At 50.9% G+C, this 18,315-nt stretch overlaps 1 protein-coding gene across 1 annotated transcript in view; it reads right to left on the bottom strand.

Annotated features, from left to right (window-relative positions):
* The window catches only part of RAB6B (RAB6B, member RAS oncogene family), a 59,252-nt gene extending 48,031 nt beyond the window's left edge, over positions 1 to 11,221 (bottom strand). The window contains exon 1 of the mRNA XM_010858283.1: positions 11,006 to 11,221. Coding sequence (XP_010856585.1) covers positions 11,006 to 11,075 — 70 coding nt within the window. The 5' untranslated portion in view covers positions 11,076 to 11,221. The remainder of the gene's footprint in view (positions 1 to 11,005) is intronic.
* Positions 11,222 to 18,315: the final 7,094 nt, after the last annotated feature.

Raw genomic sequence — 18,315 nt, 5'->3', positions numbered from 1 at the left:
GTCTGTGTCTGGTGGGGGGCCTCCCTCAGTGCCTCCATGGTCTTCTCTTTCTGGCACCCCTGATGCTCCCATTTTCCTCCCCTGTCTCCCCCCACTCACTGGATGGGGAAATACACAAGAAACGCGTGTTCTGAATGCTTCACTTGATTCTCTCCGTCTGTGTGATGTCTATTCCCCACTCACCAATGTGGTCAGCACAGAACATTTTCTCTGCCTCTCTCTCCATTGCCCCCTCCCCCAGAGGGACCCGTCCCCTGTGTGGAGGTCACACTTGCAGTTCTGCAGTCCCAAGCCAGGGATGTGTCTCCTGGTCCCACCTTTACCCCGGGGAGGAGGGCAAAGGAGGTATGGAGTAGGGTTTTGCACAGGTCAAAGCTGAGCTGAGCTGCTTGCTGCCAACTTCCAGGTTGGTTTTTTCTGGGCCAGCAACCTGGGCAGAGGTGACACCACTGGTGAGCACCAGTTGAGGGCACAGGTCTCCCTATTCATGCTGACCTCACAGATGGTGAATGTGGCCCTGCCCACTGAAACGTGCAGTGACCACTGCTGCTGCTGCTGCTAAGTCGCTTCAGTCGTGTCTGACTCTGTGCAACTCCATAGACGGCAGCCCACCAGGCTCCCCCGTCCGTGGGATTCTCCAGGCAAGAACAGTGGAGTGGGTTGTCATTTCCTTCTCCAATGCATGAAAGTGAAAAGTGAAAGTGAAGTCATTCAGTCGTGTCCGACTCTTAGCGACCCAATGAACTGAAGCCCACCAGGCTCCTCCGTCCATGGGATTTTCCAGGCAAAAGAGTACTGGAGTGGGGTGCCACTGCCTTCTCTGGCAGTGATCACTGATGATTCCCAATTAGGATATTCTCCTGACACCAGCTACACTGACAAAGGAATACCCAGGTGGGGCTCAATAACCTCCAGGGCCAGAAGACAAGAGGGGCAGGGAGCCGAGGTTAACAGGGCTTTGGAGGGTGGCATTTCAGGCCTTGAGAACAGACTATGAGACCATGACCTGGCCTGTGGGTGGGGGCTGGGGTCAGGACGGCAGGACTTTCTTCCATGCTGGCTCCCTGGCTCCCAGCTTTGCTTTTTGTGCAGCCCACTCAAGACGGGGTTTCTGTTTCCCAGGTGGGGAAGGAGGCTCTTCTCCACATAGGCCTCCCTCCAGTCCTCAGAGATCCCTGGGCTTGCTGGAGAGCTGGAAGCCACAGAGAAGAACAAGGGGAATCCACGGAAGAAAGCAAAAGAGGGAGTCAGGTGTCTGCTGGATGGAAAGCCCAGCAAGGGAGGCAGTAACAGGAGGCTACAGGAGGGCCGGGGCACGCACACACCCAGCAGCAGCTTCTCACCAGGTGGTGAATCCTGCCCTGAGCAGGATGGGAAGAGCCTGGAAGGGCAGCCAGCAGTCCAGGGGCACCCAGGGGAAGTAGGGGCCAAAGGACTGAGGAGCTTAAGGCAGCCAGTTTGGGTACATCTGAGGACAGTGTGCTCTTGCAGAGGACAAAACCCCCTCCTCCCCATGCCTTCATTGTTTCCGAGTCCTCACTCAACAGAGAAACAATGAAGAAAATATACATCCCTAGCAGAGCTGAACGTGAGGCCTGGAAGAAAGCTCAAGTTGACACCTGTCACAAGCCCTTCTCCAAATTTCATCCTCTGAATGTTCCCAGTGGCCTGGTTCAGGACACCTGCTTGCAACCAGATCATATCTTTGTCTTTCAACCTATAGACACACCCTTCCTTGGTTGAAGCCCCCCAGTGTGTTCTGGCTACCTGTGGGGAAGGCTCAGACCCTGGCATGTGGCCTGACCCTGCTTCCCCAGGTAGAACTCCTCCCACCACATTCCCCCGACCACACCAGAGCCCAGCCACGTGAAGCACACCCAATTCCCTGGAAGACCCATGCCCATCACAGGCCTTGGCCTTGGCAGAGCTGGGCCCTCTCATGATGAGCCAGGAGGTTCATGATGCCTCCCCTCACCTGCCAGTGAATTCTTGCTCACTGTATACCACCTCTTCCAGGAAGCCTTCCCTGACTCCCCAGCAGACCACACCCACAGGTTTGCTTGTGTACTTAATATTCCCATCAACACTGGCTGAGGCTTACGACCCACTTACCTTGGGTCAAGCACTATTCTACTCACAGGGCAGAACCTCTGGCCTGCAGTCCCCGGGCCATGTCCTTAGCGAAGGACAGTAGCAGTGAAGTTGAGGTACTTAGCCTGTGAGCAACTGTGGGGCCAGGGGGTTCAGGGTGAGTTTGCCTGGCTCCCTGCCAGGCTGGGAAGCAGGAAAAACACTACCTTGGGGTTTTCAGGGCCCTTGGGGTCCTTCCAAGCTTGGCGGTAGTAGCTTGTAGGCCCTGCACACTGCGTAAGTGCCTCCGCCTCTCAGAGCCTCACTTCCCCCCTCTATAAAATGGGATGGGCAGCTCTACCTTACAGATCAGGGATGCGTGCCCTGCAGCTCACTACACAAAGAGAGTCTATGAGTGACTCTCCAAGCCTTGAACCCTTACTTCTCTCCCCCTCACACATCTGCAAGGGGAGATCACCATTACTATTCATTAACAAAATGACCTCCTCTGGAGCACTCAGCATTGTCATGTATTGATGCAATCAGTACATCATGAAAGTCATGAAGACTCTACTGTCTTGGGGAGGGAAATGAGCATGGGGGTCCTGTTCCATCCCAACACCCAGACAGTAAGGGCCAGGCCGGGGTGGAAGCCCAGGGCTTGAAAGGACAGCGCTGGTGATGGGGCTGGAGTGGGAGCCAGGACTGGGTCAAGAAGCCTGACTGGTCTGTGGTGGACACTGCATACCCCCCTTTGGCTCTGGGCCTTTCCCAGCCATCCCTGCTTACCACTTGCCCACCTGCCTGCAGAAGGAAGTGTCCTGGAGTAGGCGTACCTGAGACTGTCCTCATCATGGGTCCTCTGTATGGAATAAATGCCTCCCGGCAGGAAGGGCAAGACAGCTCCATCCCTGTTGCCTGGCAACCTGAGCCAAACACATCATCAGCAGGGATGAACCACAGCAGCCTGAGGGCACAGCAGGGAGGGCTGGACCCAGGTGGGTGGGCCTAGAATGCCAGCCAAGAGAAGAGGTGGCGGACTGGAGTGGACCCTGCCCTGGAGCCCAGGGCAGCTGCACAGGAGACAGCTGGCAGAGGCCCTGATCCCGTGCCTTCATCCTTGCAGCCCCTCTATCCTGTGCTGTGTCCAGGCTGGGAGTGTTACTGGCTTGGCATCCTACTCTAAACTGGTGCTGAATAAAAAACCAGTTAGAGCTCCACTGGCCCATGATCACCAGATCTGCTAGCCTCCAGGGGGATATCGCGAACGCCAGAGATGGGCTAGGGCTAATCCAACCACATGGCCAGCTGATGGCAGGCACCGGACAGAATCAGGGTCTCCAGGGCCCTGATATCTCCAGGCCTATGAGGGAGGAGGAAGCCAAAGGAAGGGTTACCCCCAGAGCTGGAGGGAACCAGCTTCTCAGAGTGACTGGTTCTTCCCTCCTGTGTAATTAGTTCTCAGCTAGAACTTGGGGAATATTCTTCCTCCATGGCAGTAAGGCTGACTTAGAGGACTTTAGTGACACCATCCCTATCAGCTCCCTTTAAACCATCCCAGATAAGCAGCTCACACTGTATGAGAACAGAGGGCCTGCTATGCAATCCCAGCTCCATCGGACTCCCTCGAGGAGACCCTGCTTCCTTCCGAGAGCCCTCCTCCCGCTCAGGGCCTCAGCATTGCTACCAGTCCGGGGAGTTAAAGGCCACCCCCACCCCCGCACCCCACACCGGCCATGCTGTTTGCCAGCTCTGCCTCAGCAAAGAGCCTGGCACGTGATTGCCCGGGAGGCACTTACTGTGGACCCCGTTTCCACACAACCTCAGTGTTCTTCTGTCTCCCCGCCCCCCTCAAGCCTGGGCCTGCCTTTGAGGCACAAGGCCCAACAGCTCACGGTTTCTCATGGCGACCCAGGTTTGGATTTCCAACCTGCCACATAAGCAGGGAGTCGCTGGGCGTGACCAGCTCTCTCAGAGCCTCTGCCAAACAGGATGAATCCCATGTCTATGGCTCCCTGTGTGGAGCCTTGAGCACACTGGGTTTTCCCAAATGCCACTTGGGTTAACTGGGGGAGGGCACAGGAACCCAGGAGGGTCAACTCCATTTTGTCAGGAAGGGCTGGCTGGGTCTGGACACCACCTTCCCTTCCTCTCCACGCCTCTAGAATAATGGATCCTTCCCCAGTAAGCTGACCAGGCCACCCCCCAGCTGAGGATCCTCTGCCAGTTCCCCACCACCCTTGGGAGAAAGTCCCAGCTCCCAGCCAAATCAGTCTCTGTGACCTGACCTCACCTCCTCTCCAGCCACAGGGGAAACTGAGTCAGTCTGTGACCCCCAATATTGGAAACCTCTTGCTCCAGGGAAACCCGTGAAGGCAAGAAGCCCTACCCCAGCTGCCCAGGCCCTGGAGGAAAGCTGAGGTCTGCAGCACAGAACCCACCAAAGGAAGTCCCCTTCTTCACCTGCCCACTGCACCCAGCTCCTGCTGGGGCTCCCGGCTGCCATGCTTTTCGAGCATTTTATGGAGGCAGCCTTTACTTTAAAGGCTCCATCCTGCCCTCAGGAGTGAGGAATAATCTGCTTTCTCCTGCACCCGGGCCTGTCCTTTGATTATGTCACCCCCTAGGAACGACTGCTACCTGGTCCAGGACGTGTGGTTGAGCCACCTGGGCTCCCACCAGCCTTGTTACCAAGAGACCAAAATAAATATGCCTTTCTATTAAAAATAAATCATTTTACCAAAATAATAATGTATCATGGTAGTGAAAATTTACTTTTCAAAATGATCTCACTTAGTTCAGGGCCAAAGTTACCGAAATAATAAAGGGAATTGGAAATATCAAGTTTGGTATTAGAAGCTCTCTTAGGAGTCCTCAGGCATTAGGAACCTTCATTCTTCCCTGCCCTGTTCCAGGAAGCAGAAACTGGCTTTCTCATCCTCAACAGTCCCCTCAGGGCTTAAGTGCCTAGCCCTGCCTACGGCCTGATTTCCTGGCAGCCTGTCTTTCAGGATCTAACAAAAGCTGGCCATCTCAGGGTGCATGGGGTACTTCTCCCTGGCAACCTCCGCCATCTTCTCTGTAGTGAGAAATAGAAAATGATGACAGACACACAGACAGCAGTACAGAAGAAACACCCAATACAGCAGTCCACTCCCGACGTTTATGAATTCTGCAGTTCGACCTAACCTTTCATCACCTTCTGCAACGCGGCTGTCCATCTTGTTTCTCTAAATTATTTACACTGAGACCAGACAGCACATTCAATGGCTCATTCATTCCGCAACAGTGGAAGACACGGTGGGGAAGACAGGGACACTATGCAGCCTGGATGGGACACGGATGGTACCACCCTCAGGTCTGCCCTGGGTGGACTTGCAATGCCAAGATAACACCTATAAGGATAACTATTCATGGGCTAATTTTAGGGATGTAATAAGTAACAAAAGGACAATGAGGTTGTTATATTTTAATGGTATTCATTACAATTTGGAGGCTACAAATGATAATGATAATCAGACCATGTAATTATTGTTATACCTGCACCATCAAAACCAGATCTCACAGTTTCTTGTTTCTCTTCTGGCTGGTTCTTGAGATTTATCATCAGCACTGAGGATATCATTTTTATCTTATGCCAGAAAGAAGAAGAAAGCATACACTAAGTTGTATCTGACTCTTGTAACACTATGGACTGTAGCCTGCCAGGCTCCTCTGTCCATGGGATTCTCTAGACAAGAATATTGGAGTGGGTTGCCATTTCCTTCTCTAGGGAATCTTCCTGACCCAGGAAAAGAACCCAGGTCTCCAGGATGGCTGGCAGATTCTTTACCCACTGAGCTACACGGGAAGCTCTGTTTCTTATGCTGAGTACAGGTTAACTCTTGTCTTGGTGTCTGTCTGTGTGTGTCTGACCTCATATACCCAGTTGTTTAATCAAATAAAGCAAAGGTTCTGGATCTGTATCCAATATCCAAGGTTCCCTCTCTTACCCAGCCACTAAGGCAGGGAGAAAACTTGGGAAGAGAAAAAGCAGGACCAAGAAACTGAGTCTCCTGGTGACTCAAACTGGATCTCACAGAAAGCCAGAGGTGTCCCTTCCGCCCCATCTCTGGGGGCCTTGCTGCTCTCTCACAGTTCTTCAGAAATGGTAGTAGGGACGGGGGTGCCCTAAGAAATTCAGGTTCTATAAGATGAAGGGTGAGTTGAGCACAACCAAGGATGAAATGAGCCAATCCTCTACGAAGACTCAAGTGCTGTGGATAAAAATCCTCTGGCTTGACAAAGTGGCAGGTGTCAGGAGGAAGAACCTTATTTCAAAGCCGCCTTGACTCCTTTCACTTTCAATGTACTGATGGGCCATCGGCAAATCCCACACAGCAAAGATCTCTCATCATTTTCAAATGAGATATTTAATAAGTACAAACCTCCTGCAGTTGGACAGGTGGGAAAGGTGACTAGATCTTAGGTGCTGAAATTTGCTCTTAAGGGGCTTAAAATTCAGGTAGGGTTTTTGTACCTCAAAAAAGTTAGTAAACATTTAAAAAATCCTAAATAATCAACACAACAGAGGTCCGGGGCAGCATATGATTGTTTTTTAAAATGTTCAGAAAAAGCAAAGCTCTGCCATGGCAAGTGCCCAGCTAGACTGGGCACAGCAGGGCCAGCGGGTCTGGGAGGAGCAAACCTCTGGGGTTAGGCACAGTCACCAGGCCAGTGGCAGGCTTCCGGGGTGGCTGTGGCAGTGTGCATGGTGGGAAGGCAGGGGTCCAGGGTGGGCCCGGCCATGGGCAGGGAAGGAGCCAGCAGTGAGGACTGGGATGAAAGTGGATGGACAGCTCCTTCCTTCTCCGCAGTAGCAAGCCTGAGGGTCACCTTCAGCATCCTGCTCCCCACCCCACACACTTATTCTACAAAGTGGAGAGAGGAATGAACAAAGCTTCCCAGAGAGGATGCGCCCCTTGTGAGACCTACTCCCTGCGCTCAGCCCAGCATGCTGCCTGTAGAAGCATCTCCTCCTCTTCTCCTCTGAAGCCTTTAGAAAGCACCGTGGTCACCTGACCCCTGAAGGTGGGCAGGACACCCCGCTATGCGCTTCCACAGCAGCTGTTCCTCCCTCGTCACGGCTCTCGCAGACCTTTACTGGAATTATACCCGCAGACATCTGCACTCCCCAGTGGACTATAAGCTCCATGAGGCAGGGATCCACTCAAAGATCTGACGGAATGAATAAATGGATGCTGGGAGGAGGAAGGGAGATGTGGGTGGGGGAGGGAGAGAGGGATGGCTGAGCAAATGACTAAACAACAACGCTGCCTGCAGGGTCCGCAGGGTCACTGTGCGGCACGAGTCCAGGGACACCACTCACACTGCGTCCAGTGTGTGGATGGCACCTCCAGCAGCACCACTGCCAGGGGGAATGGGGGGCACCCAGTCAGAGGGGGCAGCTGGCCTGCTGGCCTCAGCCTGGGGAAGTAGACCAAACTTGGGTCCACCCGTCTTCCTGCTCTGGCTGGAGGAGTCTCGGGGAAGGGAGATTAGCAGAGGCCAGCGTGCAGCAGACACAGCACACTTCCTCCTCCAGGCCACACACACTTGCAGACGCTCTGAGTGAAGCCGGAGACCCCTTAGAACTCCAGCAGAACTCAGAAGCAGGGCTGTGTCCCTGAGGTGAGCGCCTTCCTCAGATATCTGCTCATGCCTCCCTTCTCTGGATGCCACCAAGTGCCCAAATCAGGACTAGTGTGCATCACCCCCTCTCCCCAACCACTGCCAGTGGCATGAGAGCAAGGCCAGCAGGCTCAGAGAGCCATCTGAGCCCCAAGAGGATTGTTCAGCCTCCCTACTGCAAGGAAACCCTTCATCCTGGGTCTACAATACTCTCTGCACAATCCCTTCCCCTGCCAAGCTGACAGTGGCCAGCCCTGTATTCCACAATCCAGGGCAAGCAATCATTCTGCGCCTGGAGGGGGTGCTCTCTTATAGACTAGAGGTATTCTCTCTAGAGTGGCTCCTCAAGGTGTCCCAACCAAACCTGGTCCCCAGTATATCTCTGAAGGCCCTATGCCCCTGGTATTATCTGGTTCAGGGCACCCTCCTCATCACTAGGCTCCAGGGTGGGTACTCCTCTCTGGGACCCAGCTGTCCTTGCCCACTGGCCTAGAGAGATGCCACCATTATGCCAGGTACAGGAAACAAGAGAAGGCCATAGCCCTCCACTTCCTTCCCCTGGCCCGCTTCCAGGAGGCTCAGCTTATACAGGCCAGCCCACTGCTGTTCTAGAAGTCTCTGCTGTGCTCAGCAGACCTGAGTTCCCCATGTACAGAAGGGGAGGGACCTCCAACGTCACACAGGGAGGGAGACCCAAGGTGGAGGTGATGGTCAGACTTCAGCGGCTCCCCCCACTACACAGGCTGTGGAGGATGAGGGCATGAAGGACCAACATGTATAAAAGTGCGTGCAGGCGAGATGGAAGTCTGTTTCGCCAGGCTCAGGGATGCACATGTCCCCTGCATAACTCCGGGACCCCAAAGCTCTGTAAAATTGAAGGTAAATAACCCACTAATGATATAACAAAGTGGGAGGAGTCTTCAGGGCCTTAGAGATCCCTGCCAGAAAGAACCAGTGTGGCTAACGGCAGTGCCTTTTCCCCTAATGACCACGTTCAAAGGGCCCAGAAACCATGATCCCAAACGACTAGCCTGGCATTCCCACCAGGTAACCCAACCCAGCCACAATCCTGGCCAGTGTAGAGTTTGGTAACTACCACCTCCTAAGAAGTAAAGATTCCCAATTCTTGTCTTTCCCAATTCAAGGTCACCTCATTTCCCAATGGCACGTTAGTGACTGGGAACAGGAGACATGAGTTCCAGTCCCAGAAGTGTTAACAACTCACAATAGACCTCTGGGTCCACACCCCATCCTGGGGTTTGAACTTCCCTTATAAACATGCTGAAGAGGTGGGGGCTCGCTCTCTGAGGCCCTCAGCTCTTGTTTCTGTGATTTTAGGTGCAAAAAGGGTTTGCAGAGCTCATCAGGGGCCTCAGCCCATCAGAGGTTCTGAGGGAGCCCAGAGTTTTCACTCAAACACACCAGATGCATTCTCTTTATCAAACCCCTGGCCCTTCACTGAAGCATGTTCAGACTTGGAATAAAAACGTGTTTATTGACAGCCTCTCTGGGTCCAGCCCTTTGAGAGACACTGAGGAAACATGAAGGGGTAAGAGAACAACCCTCAGGCAACCATCTTACAGAGACAGAAACTAAGGCTCAGAGAGGCTTTGAAATCTCCTCAAGGGAACACAGCTAAGAATTCAACTCCCAGGGCTCTAGCACTGGTAAGATTAGCACTGTAATGTGAAAACCAACCCCTCTACTCCCAAATCCTTTTAGGCACAAGAAAAAGTTAGTTTTGTGAAACTGGAATCTACTAAGATCAGAAACTCAAGAGTCCAGGACACAGGGCTGGCTGGCTGAGTTGTCTTGTTCAGAAATGCCCAGCTTGGCCCTAAAACCCATGTCAGAGCTTGGCCACCTTCTGACACCCTTCTCTGAGCCATCCCTCCATCCCAGGTAATGAGCAGCGGCAGGCAGGCGACTGTCATGTGACCTCCACAACCAATATGTACACACACATCACAGCAGCTCCTGGAGCTCACCAGGTCCTCCCAAGGTTGTGTGTGTTGCGGCCCCTTGTACAGACAGGCACTAAACCAGGTGAACTGGACTGGTTTGTAGAGCTACAGCTGGTGGTCTTGCCTCCAGAGACAGCCTTCTCCCAGAGCAGGTCAAGGTCCAGCCTGTCTCCCCGCAGCCTCAGGTGAGAGGCCTCTGCAGGGATGCTCTGAGAACCGCTCCTTCCTACAAGTGTCAGAGGCTCCAAGCTCTTCAGTCTGGTCTTCCCTTCTCAGCACTAACCTGGCTTTCAGAGATGCTTTCCCCAGGGGAGCTACCAGACAGCAGGAAAGCCGTTTGTCTCCCCGTCTCCCTGGCCCCTGGCCCGCTGCCACGGTGGCCTCCCCTCCCCCAAGAAGGGCGGTGAGCTGGGAGGTGGGGGTTGGAAGAATCCGCCGAGAACGCTCTTGGGAGGGGTGCTGGGAAGCCAGGCAGGGCGTGTCGCCTGGTCCTTTCTCTGCCCAGCGCCGGGCTTCGCGGCTCTTGGTGCAAGGCGCCACGGTACCATCCCCCAAATCTGCCCTGCACTGGGAACCCCTGTTGTCATCGCTCAGACCCCTGAGCCTCAAAGCGGCTAAAACACAGCAGCGAAGGGCAGCGGGTCTAGAACGTTCTGTGCCCAGTCGGACATAAGTCAGGGGAGGTAGGCGCCCTGTGCCCCCACGATCTGCACCTGGCTCTTCTCAGAAGAGACAGATGTTGGTCTTCTCCCCCGCGGCCGTCTGCCCCAGGGCCTGGACGTGTCCGCAATTACGGTTCCCGTCAGGGGCCCCAGGGAGCCCCTCCGGTGCCGCGGTTTGGGGAGCGGCCAGACGCCAGTGCCGTCTCGTTCTCTAAAGAGGTGCACTCGCCCTCCCTGCGACCCTCATCGGCGCCCCGCCACCTGCGCGGTCGCCCGCAGCCGGTGCCGCAGTGCGAGCGAGCCAGCGAGCCCGGAGCCTTCACGCCCGCGGCCGGCGCCGCCGAGCGAGCCGCCGCCCTCCGGTCTCCCCGCCGCGCCGCACCTGCACCGCACCCCGAGCCCCCACCCCAGATCCCACCCTCACCCCCACCTCTGGCCCCAGCGCCTCGTCGGCCCTTACCCTTGGAGCCTCCCCTGCTGGCCCCTCCGAGCCGGCCACGACCGCCCCATCCCCAAACCTCTCCTCTACCCCGGCACCGAGGGGCCTTTTCGAGCCGAGGTCGGGGTCCCAGTGGGGTGGATGATTTGGCGGCGGGGGTGGGCTCGACTCCAAACCCGGGGAATAAGCGGGGTACTTACCGCTCTGCTCCCCCAGGAAGACCAACTTGAATTTTCTCAGTGGGTTCCCAAAATCTCCCCCTGCGGACATGGTGCTGGCAGCTGGGGCTGGGAGAGGAGGAGGAGGAGAAGCGAAGGAGCAGGGAGGGGAGAGGAGGAGGGCGAGGGGAGGCGGCCGGCGGTGCGGGAGCCGGAGGGGGAAGGGCTGGCTGCGCGCGTCCCTGACTCCCCAGCTGCGTCCCGGCCCCGGCCTGCGGCTGCGTGTCCGGTGGCGGAGGAGGAGGAGAAAGATAAGGAGGAGGAGGAGGAAGGATGGGGCTGGGCGGCCGCAGGCGGCGCTTGATGCGGCGCGCTCTGGACGCCCGAGGCGCGGCGCGGACTGCGAGGATCCGGCGGAGCGGGGCTCAGGCGCGCGGGGCGGAGGAGCGCTCTCCCGAGCCGCACCAGTCGGCCCCCTCCCGCCTAGGTTCTCCGCCCGCGCCTGCGCTCTGCGCGCTCCCTAGCCTCTGATGTCATGCGGGGCCCGCGGCGCTGCGGGGCTGAGGGAGTCAGTCCACCACCGGAGCCGCACTCGGCGGAAGGCCGTACCCAGCGTGCCTTGAAGAGGCTACCGAATCGGACCCTCTCTCATTGCCCCACTGCGTCTGTCTTCCCCACTCCACCTCTCTTTTGAATGCAGAAAATGACGTGAAATTGTCAAGGGATATTTGTTTCTGGTCTTTAAACCTAGATGTTACCCCTTCTTTCTCCCCCTGCGACACTGATACACACTCAGCGCAGCCATCCGAGAGGGTGAAAAGGAAAGAAGTCGGGGCGGGGGGTCGGTGAGCCAGGGTGTGGTGGACCGTGTGGGCGCAGACCGGCTCTACTGTCATCTGGAGCGTGTGTCTGGCCCTCCCTCCCCTCTTCTCCCCAGATCCCTCCTCTTGGGCGCCTCTGTAGAGTCATACGGTGTCCCCGCCCCCCCCCCCCACGCCACCCACCCGCAGACATGCCCAACTGGAGAGGAGCACCGATAAAAGGAGCACCCTACTTCAACCGCCCCTAAGCATCACTTTATCTTAAACCCAATGCCCTGTGGGAGAGAAGAGGAACGAGGCCCTGAATGTCAGCTCTTCCATCTCCAGGATGGAATCCTGGATCCCTGGACCCTGGGATCTATGGGCTGACAACACCACTCCTGCATTGGCAATTAGGTGTATCTGGACAATGAGCTCCCAGAGGACAGGAGGGAGACCTCCCATTTGCCTCTGCATTCACCCGACCTGTTAAGGCACACAGATAATTTGTGAGTGGGTGAGAACAAGGAGCAGGTGCCAGGCGTTAGAAGCTCTCCCAATCTGGTCCTAGCATTCTGGGTAATTGAGGTTTCACCAAACTGCTTCTGCTGTGCTGCTGCCACGTGGTCTGTTCTTTTAGGGCTGTTCAATGAATGTTCATTTGGGATTATACCCCAGATGTTAGGGAACAAGTTGTGTGTGTGTGTGTGTTTCATTCAGAGAGAAAGGTGAGAAGCAACCTTCATCTCTGGAGTTTTCTAGGGGACATTTGTTGCTCTCTTTTTGACTTACATAGCTGGCTTGGAATGTCTTCCTGTCTGGCTCCCTGGTTTATTTACTTAGAATCTTTCTCTCATTGCTTATTAAAAACTGTAGGATGAGTTCCATGAAATCAGCAGTTGAGTCTCCACTGCTGAATCCCAAAGACTTGACTTTGAGCTTAGGAAATGATTGTTGAATGTTTGAATGAATATCTAGACCCCAAGTCAGTACAACTGTTCCACTTATTGAAGAGATCGTGTTTTCTCCATTGTATATTTCCCCCTACTTTGTCATAGAGTAATTGACTGTAAGTGTGTGGGTTTATTTTGGGGTTCTATATTCTATTCCATTGGTCTATGTGTCTGATTTTGTGCCAGTGGCATGCTGTTTTGATTACTGTAGCTTTGTAATATAGTCTGAACTCAGGGAGCATGATTCCTCCAGTTCTTTCTCAAGATTGTTTTGACTATTCAGGGTCTTTTGTGTTTTCATACAAATTTTGAAATTATTTGTTCTAGTTCCGTAAAAAAAAAAAAATGCCTTTGGCATTTTGATAAGAATTGCATTGAATCTGTAGATTGCCTTGGATAGTATGGTCATTTGAACAATATTAATTTTTCTAATCTGAGAACATGGTATATCTTTCCATCTATATGTCATCTCCAATTTCTTTAATCAGTATCTTTTAGTTTTATGAGTACAGGTCTTTAAACTTCTTAGGTAAGCTTATTTATAGGTATTTTATTACTTCTGATGTGATGGTAAATGGGATTGTTTCCCTAATTTCTCTTTCTGATAGTTCATGGTTAATGTATAGAAATGTAATAGTTTCCCATATATTAATTTTGTATCCTGAAACTTAACCAAATTTATGGATGTGCTCTAGTAGTCTCCTGGTGGCATCTTTAGGATTTTCTATGAATGGTACCATGTCATTTGCAAACAGTAACAGTTTTACTTCTTTCTTTCTTTCCAATTTGGACTCCTTTTATTTCTTTTTTTCCCCTGATTGTTGTGGTTAGGTCTTCCAAAACTTTGCTGAGTAAAAGTGCTGAGAGTGCACATGGTCTTGTTCTCTTCAGTAAGTGGCACTGGGAATACTAACCAGCTATGTGTAAAAGAATGAAGTTAGAACATTTTCTAATACCATATACAAAAAGAGACTCAAAGTGGATTAAAGACCTAAATGTAAGACTGGATACTATAAAACTCCTTGAGAAAAACATAGGCAGAACACTCTTGGACATGAATCATAGCAATATTTTTTCAATCCATTTCCTAAAGCGAAAGCAAACACAAACAAACAGGACATAGTTAAATGTAAAAGCTTTCACACAGCAAAGGAAACCATTGACAAAATGAAAGAGCAACCTACTGAATAGGAGGAGACATTTGCAAATGATATGACTGATAACAGGTTAATATTCAACATATTTAAACAGCTCATACAACTCAATATATTAAAAAAAAAAACCCAAACAACCTGATTTTAAAATAAGCAGAAGAACTGAATAAACATTTTTCCAAAGAGGAAATGCAGATGGCCAACAGGCTTATGAAAAGATGCTCAACCACTAAGCATCAGGAAAATGCAAATCAAAACCATAATGATATATTACTTAACACCTGTCAGAATGGCTATCATCATCAAAAAAAAAAAACCCCACAAATAACAAATCTTGACAAAGATGTGGAGAAAAGGGAGCCCTTGTACATTTTTGCTGTGCATGTAAAGTCGTGCAGCTACTGTGGAAAACAGTATGGAGGTTCATCAAAAAACTAAAAGTAGAACTGCTATATGACACAGCAGTTCGACTCCTGGGTATATATCCAAGAAAAAAAGAAAAGCTAATTCGAAAAGATACATGCACCCCAATGTTCATAGCAGCATTTATTACAATTGCCAAGGTACGTAAGCAACCTAAGTGTCCATCAACAGATGAATGGATAAAGAAGATGTTGTGTATATATAAAATGGAATAATACTCAGCCATAAAAAGAATGAAATTTTGCCATTTGCAACAACTTGGATGAACTTGGAGGTCATTGTGCTAAGTGAAATACATCAGGCAAACAAGGATAAATACTGAACCATGTTACTGATATGTAGCGTCTAAGAACTAGAACAAACTAATGAATAAAACAAAAAAGCAGATTCACAGATATAGAGAACAAACTGTGATTACCAGTGGAAAGGGAAGGGAAGGGAAAGGGACAATATAGGGGTACTAGAAAAAAGGGTTGTTATGGCATTATATGAAATCTTCTGTTTGAAACTTCTAAAAGTTGTAAGGCACTATAGAACTTAAAGAATCTTTCATTCAATAAAAATTTTAAATAAAAATAAATTTAAAAAATAAAACATACATTCTTTTCCCACTGGGGGAAGCAAAGAACAACTGTTCTACTCCTCAGAATGGCCTTTGGTTTGGAGCCCCGTAGACTATAGAGCATACAGTCTGGGATACAGGCCCTGAGGTATCTCCTCTATGGTGCCTGGCGTCAGGCTCAGGGTCATTTTCAAACTCCCACCCCACTTCTGGGGTTTTGGTCTCTCAGGAGACTGCATCCAGATGGAGTTGAAGGAAGCTCTAGAAGGAGATGAGCCTCCCAAGCCACAGTCCGTAGGAGGGGCAGCCAACGGGGCACCCTTCCTTCCACCCACACCTTCTCCTAACATCTCTCTTACCATACCTTCCCATACTTTCTCATTGTTTCCTGAGGAGATCATCTATGGCAAGACAAAGTGTGGCAGAAAAAATACCCCCTTTCACTTAAGCCTGGACAAGTCCATCCTTCCCTGACCATCCAGTCCATACACAAGTCAGAGTGTCAGTAGAGGAAGGAGCAGGGAATGCAGGCCCCTCTGGGCACTCTAAGCCTCTGCGTCAGCTCAGTTGCTTACCAGCCCCAGCAGGCTGACCGTGGGCCAGGATGCACCGTGGGGCTCTGTCAGAATTCTTCCAGTTTAAGTGACAGAACCCTAACTCCAGCTACTTCACACACAGTGACGTGGGCTGGCTCAGGTAGCGGGAAGAGACAGTGGCGTTGCTCACAGAACGTGGTCGTTGTGCTGTGGGACTCCTTATTTGGAGTCTTGTCCTTAGCCTGCCCTGGAGCAGACAGGCTTTTTCCAGGTGGCAAAAAAAAAAAAGAAAGAAAGAAAGAAAAAAAATGAAGTGTGGCTGCTGTTACACTCAATTTGGCAATCTCACTGAAACAAGTTTCTTCCACATGGCATCCTTGTGTTCCATTTTTTAAAATTATGTTAAGCTTCCTGTTGAGGCTGACAATGTATATCTAAGTTGTAAAGAAAACCTGTCAGACTTTCCTGGTGGTACATGGGGTAAGAATGTGCCTGCCAATGCAGGGGGCATGGGTTCAATCCCTGGTCAGGGAAGATTCCACATGGCGCAGAACAGCTAAGCTCATGTGCCGCAACTACCGAAGAACTCTGTGTACAGAGCCTGTGCTCTGCAACAAGGGAAGGTACCACAATGAGGAGCCTGTGTAACGCAACTAGAGAGTAGCCCGTAACTCCACAACTAGAGAAAGTCCACACGCAGCAGCAACAAAGACCCAGCACAACCATAAATATATAAAATGTAAAAAAAGAAAGAAGAAAACCTGTCACTCAGTTCAGTTCAGTTCAGTCTCTCAGTTGTGTCCGACTCTGCGACCCCATGGACTGCAGCATGACAGGCTTTCCTGTCCATCACCAACTTCCAGAGCTTAATCAAACTCATGTCCATCCAGTCGGTGATGCCATCCAACCATCTTATCCTCTGTTGTGCCCTTCTCCTCCCAACTTCAATCTTTAACAGCATCAGGGTCTTTCCCAATGGGTCAGTTCTTCACATCAGGTGGCCAAAAGATTGGAGTTTCAGCTTCAGCATCAGTCCTTCCAATGAATATTTGGGACTGATCTCCTTTAGGATGGACTGGTTGGATCTCCTTGCTGTCCAAGGGACTCTCAAGAGTCTTCTCCAACACCACAGTTCAAAAGCATCAATCTTTGGTGCTCAGCTTTCTTCACAGTACAACTCTCACATCCATACATGACTACTGGAAAAACCATAGCTTTGATTAGGCGGACGTTTGTTGGCAAAGTAATGTCTCTGCTTTTTAATATGCTATCTAGGTTGGTCATAGCTTTTCTTCCAAGGAGCAAGTGTCTTTTAACTTCATGGCTGCAGTCACCATCTGCAGTGATTTTGGAGTCCCCAAAAATAAAGTCGCTCACTGTTTCCCTTGTTTCCCCATCTATTTGCTATGAAGTGATGGGACTGGATGCCATGATCTTAGCTTTCTGAATGTTGAGCTTTAAGCCAACTTTTTCACTCTCCTTTTTCACTTTGATCAAGAGGCTCTTTAGTTCTTCTTCACTTTCTGCCATAAGGGTGGTGTCATCTGCATATCTGAGGTTATTGATATTTCTCCTGGCCATCTTGATTCCAGCTTGTGCTTCATCCAGCCTGGCAAAACATACAGCCTTGATGTACTCCTTTCCCAATTTGGAACCAGTCTGTTGTTCCATGTCCAGTTCTAACTGTTGCTTCTTGACCTGCATGCAGATTTCTCAGGAGGCAGTCATTAGGTGTGCCTCCACCCAGCTGAAGCAATCAAGCATCACAATGTTTTGAGGCCTCTGTTGTTTCCCTCCACTGCATTCCGGTCTCTTCCTCCTTCCCCTACGCAGAAATACAGAACCCCAGCTGGCTTTTCTTTTAGTTTTATCACATTTTGATGTGCCCTTCAGGAATATTTTCTTTCATTTGCATCTTTTGAACTTTTTCTAAGGTATCAAATGACATGTTTTCTCCTATGACTTGCATTTTTCTTACATTATGTTCCTACAATTCGTCTGTGATAGGTATCACAGAAGTCCTTTCATTTTCACTGTGATTTTGTATTCCACTCTATGGTCTAATTTTAAAATCATTTTCAGTAAAATGTGTCCAGTTTAAAATGTGAAATACTTTCAGATTCACGATAACATCTTACATAGCCATAGTACACTAGTAAAACCAGGAAATTAACAGTGAAAAGCGCACCCAATTTTCCTTCTGCTACTACAGATAATGCTGCTGTGAACATTCCTCATGTGTCTATTGATACACCTGTGAGTTTTTCCAAGCTGTGTACTGAGTAGATAAACTGAGGTATAAAACCAGGAATGCATTTAACCTTATGCCAAACTATTTCCCAACAGTCAGTTCAGTCAGTTCAGTCGCTCAGTCATGTCCAACTCTTGGCCATCCCATGGACTGCAGCACACCAGGCCTCCCTGTCCATCACCAATTCCCGGAGTTCACTCACACTCAGGTCCATCGAGTCAGTGATGCCATCCAGCCATCTCATCCTCTGTCATCCCCTTCTCCTCCTGCCCTCAGTCCCTCCAAGCATCAGACTCTTTTCCAATGAGTCAACTCTTCTCATGAGGTGCCCAAAGTACTGGAGTTTCAGCTTCAGCATCATTCCTTCCAAAGAACACCCAGGACTGATCTCCGTTAGAATGGACTGGTTAGATCTCCTTGCAGTCCAAGGAACTCTCAAGAGTCTTCTCCAACACCACAGTTCAAAAGCATCAATTCTTCGGCACTCAGCTTTCTTCACAGTCCAACTCTCACATCCATACATGACTACTGGAAAAACCATGGCCTTGACTAGACAGACCTTTGTTGGCAAAGTAATGTCTCTGCTTTTGAATATACTATCTAGGTTGGTCATAACTTTCCTTCCAAGGAGTAAGCGTCTTTTAATTTCATGGCTGCAATCACCATCTGCAGT

The sequence above is a fragment of the Bison bison genome, unplaced genomic scaffold (assembly GCF_000754665.1).
Source record: "Bison bison bison isolate TAMUID 2011002044 unplaced genomic scaffold, Bison_UMD1.0 scf7180017864384, whole genome shotgun sequence".
Classification (NCBI taxonomy): domain Eukaryota; kingdom Metazoa; phylum Chordata; class Mammalia; order Artiodactyla; family Bovidae; genus Bison; species Bison bison.
The sequence above is the reverse complement of the archived record's forward strand: the minus strand, read 5'-3'. Positions and strand labels throughout refer to the sequence as shown.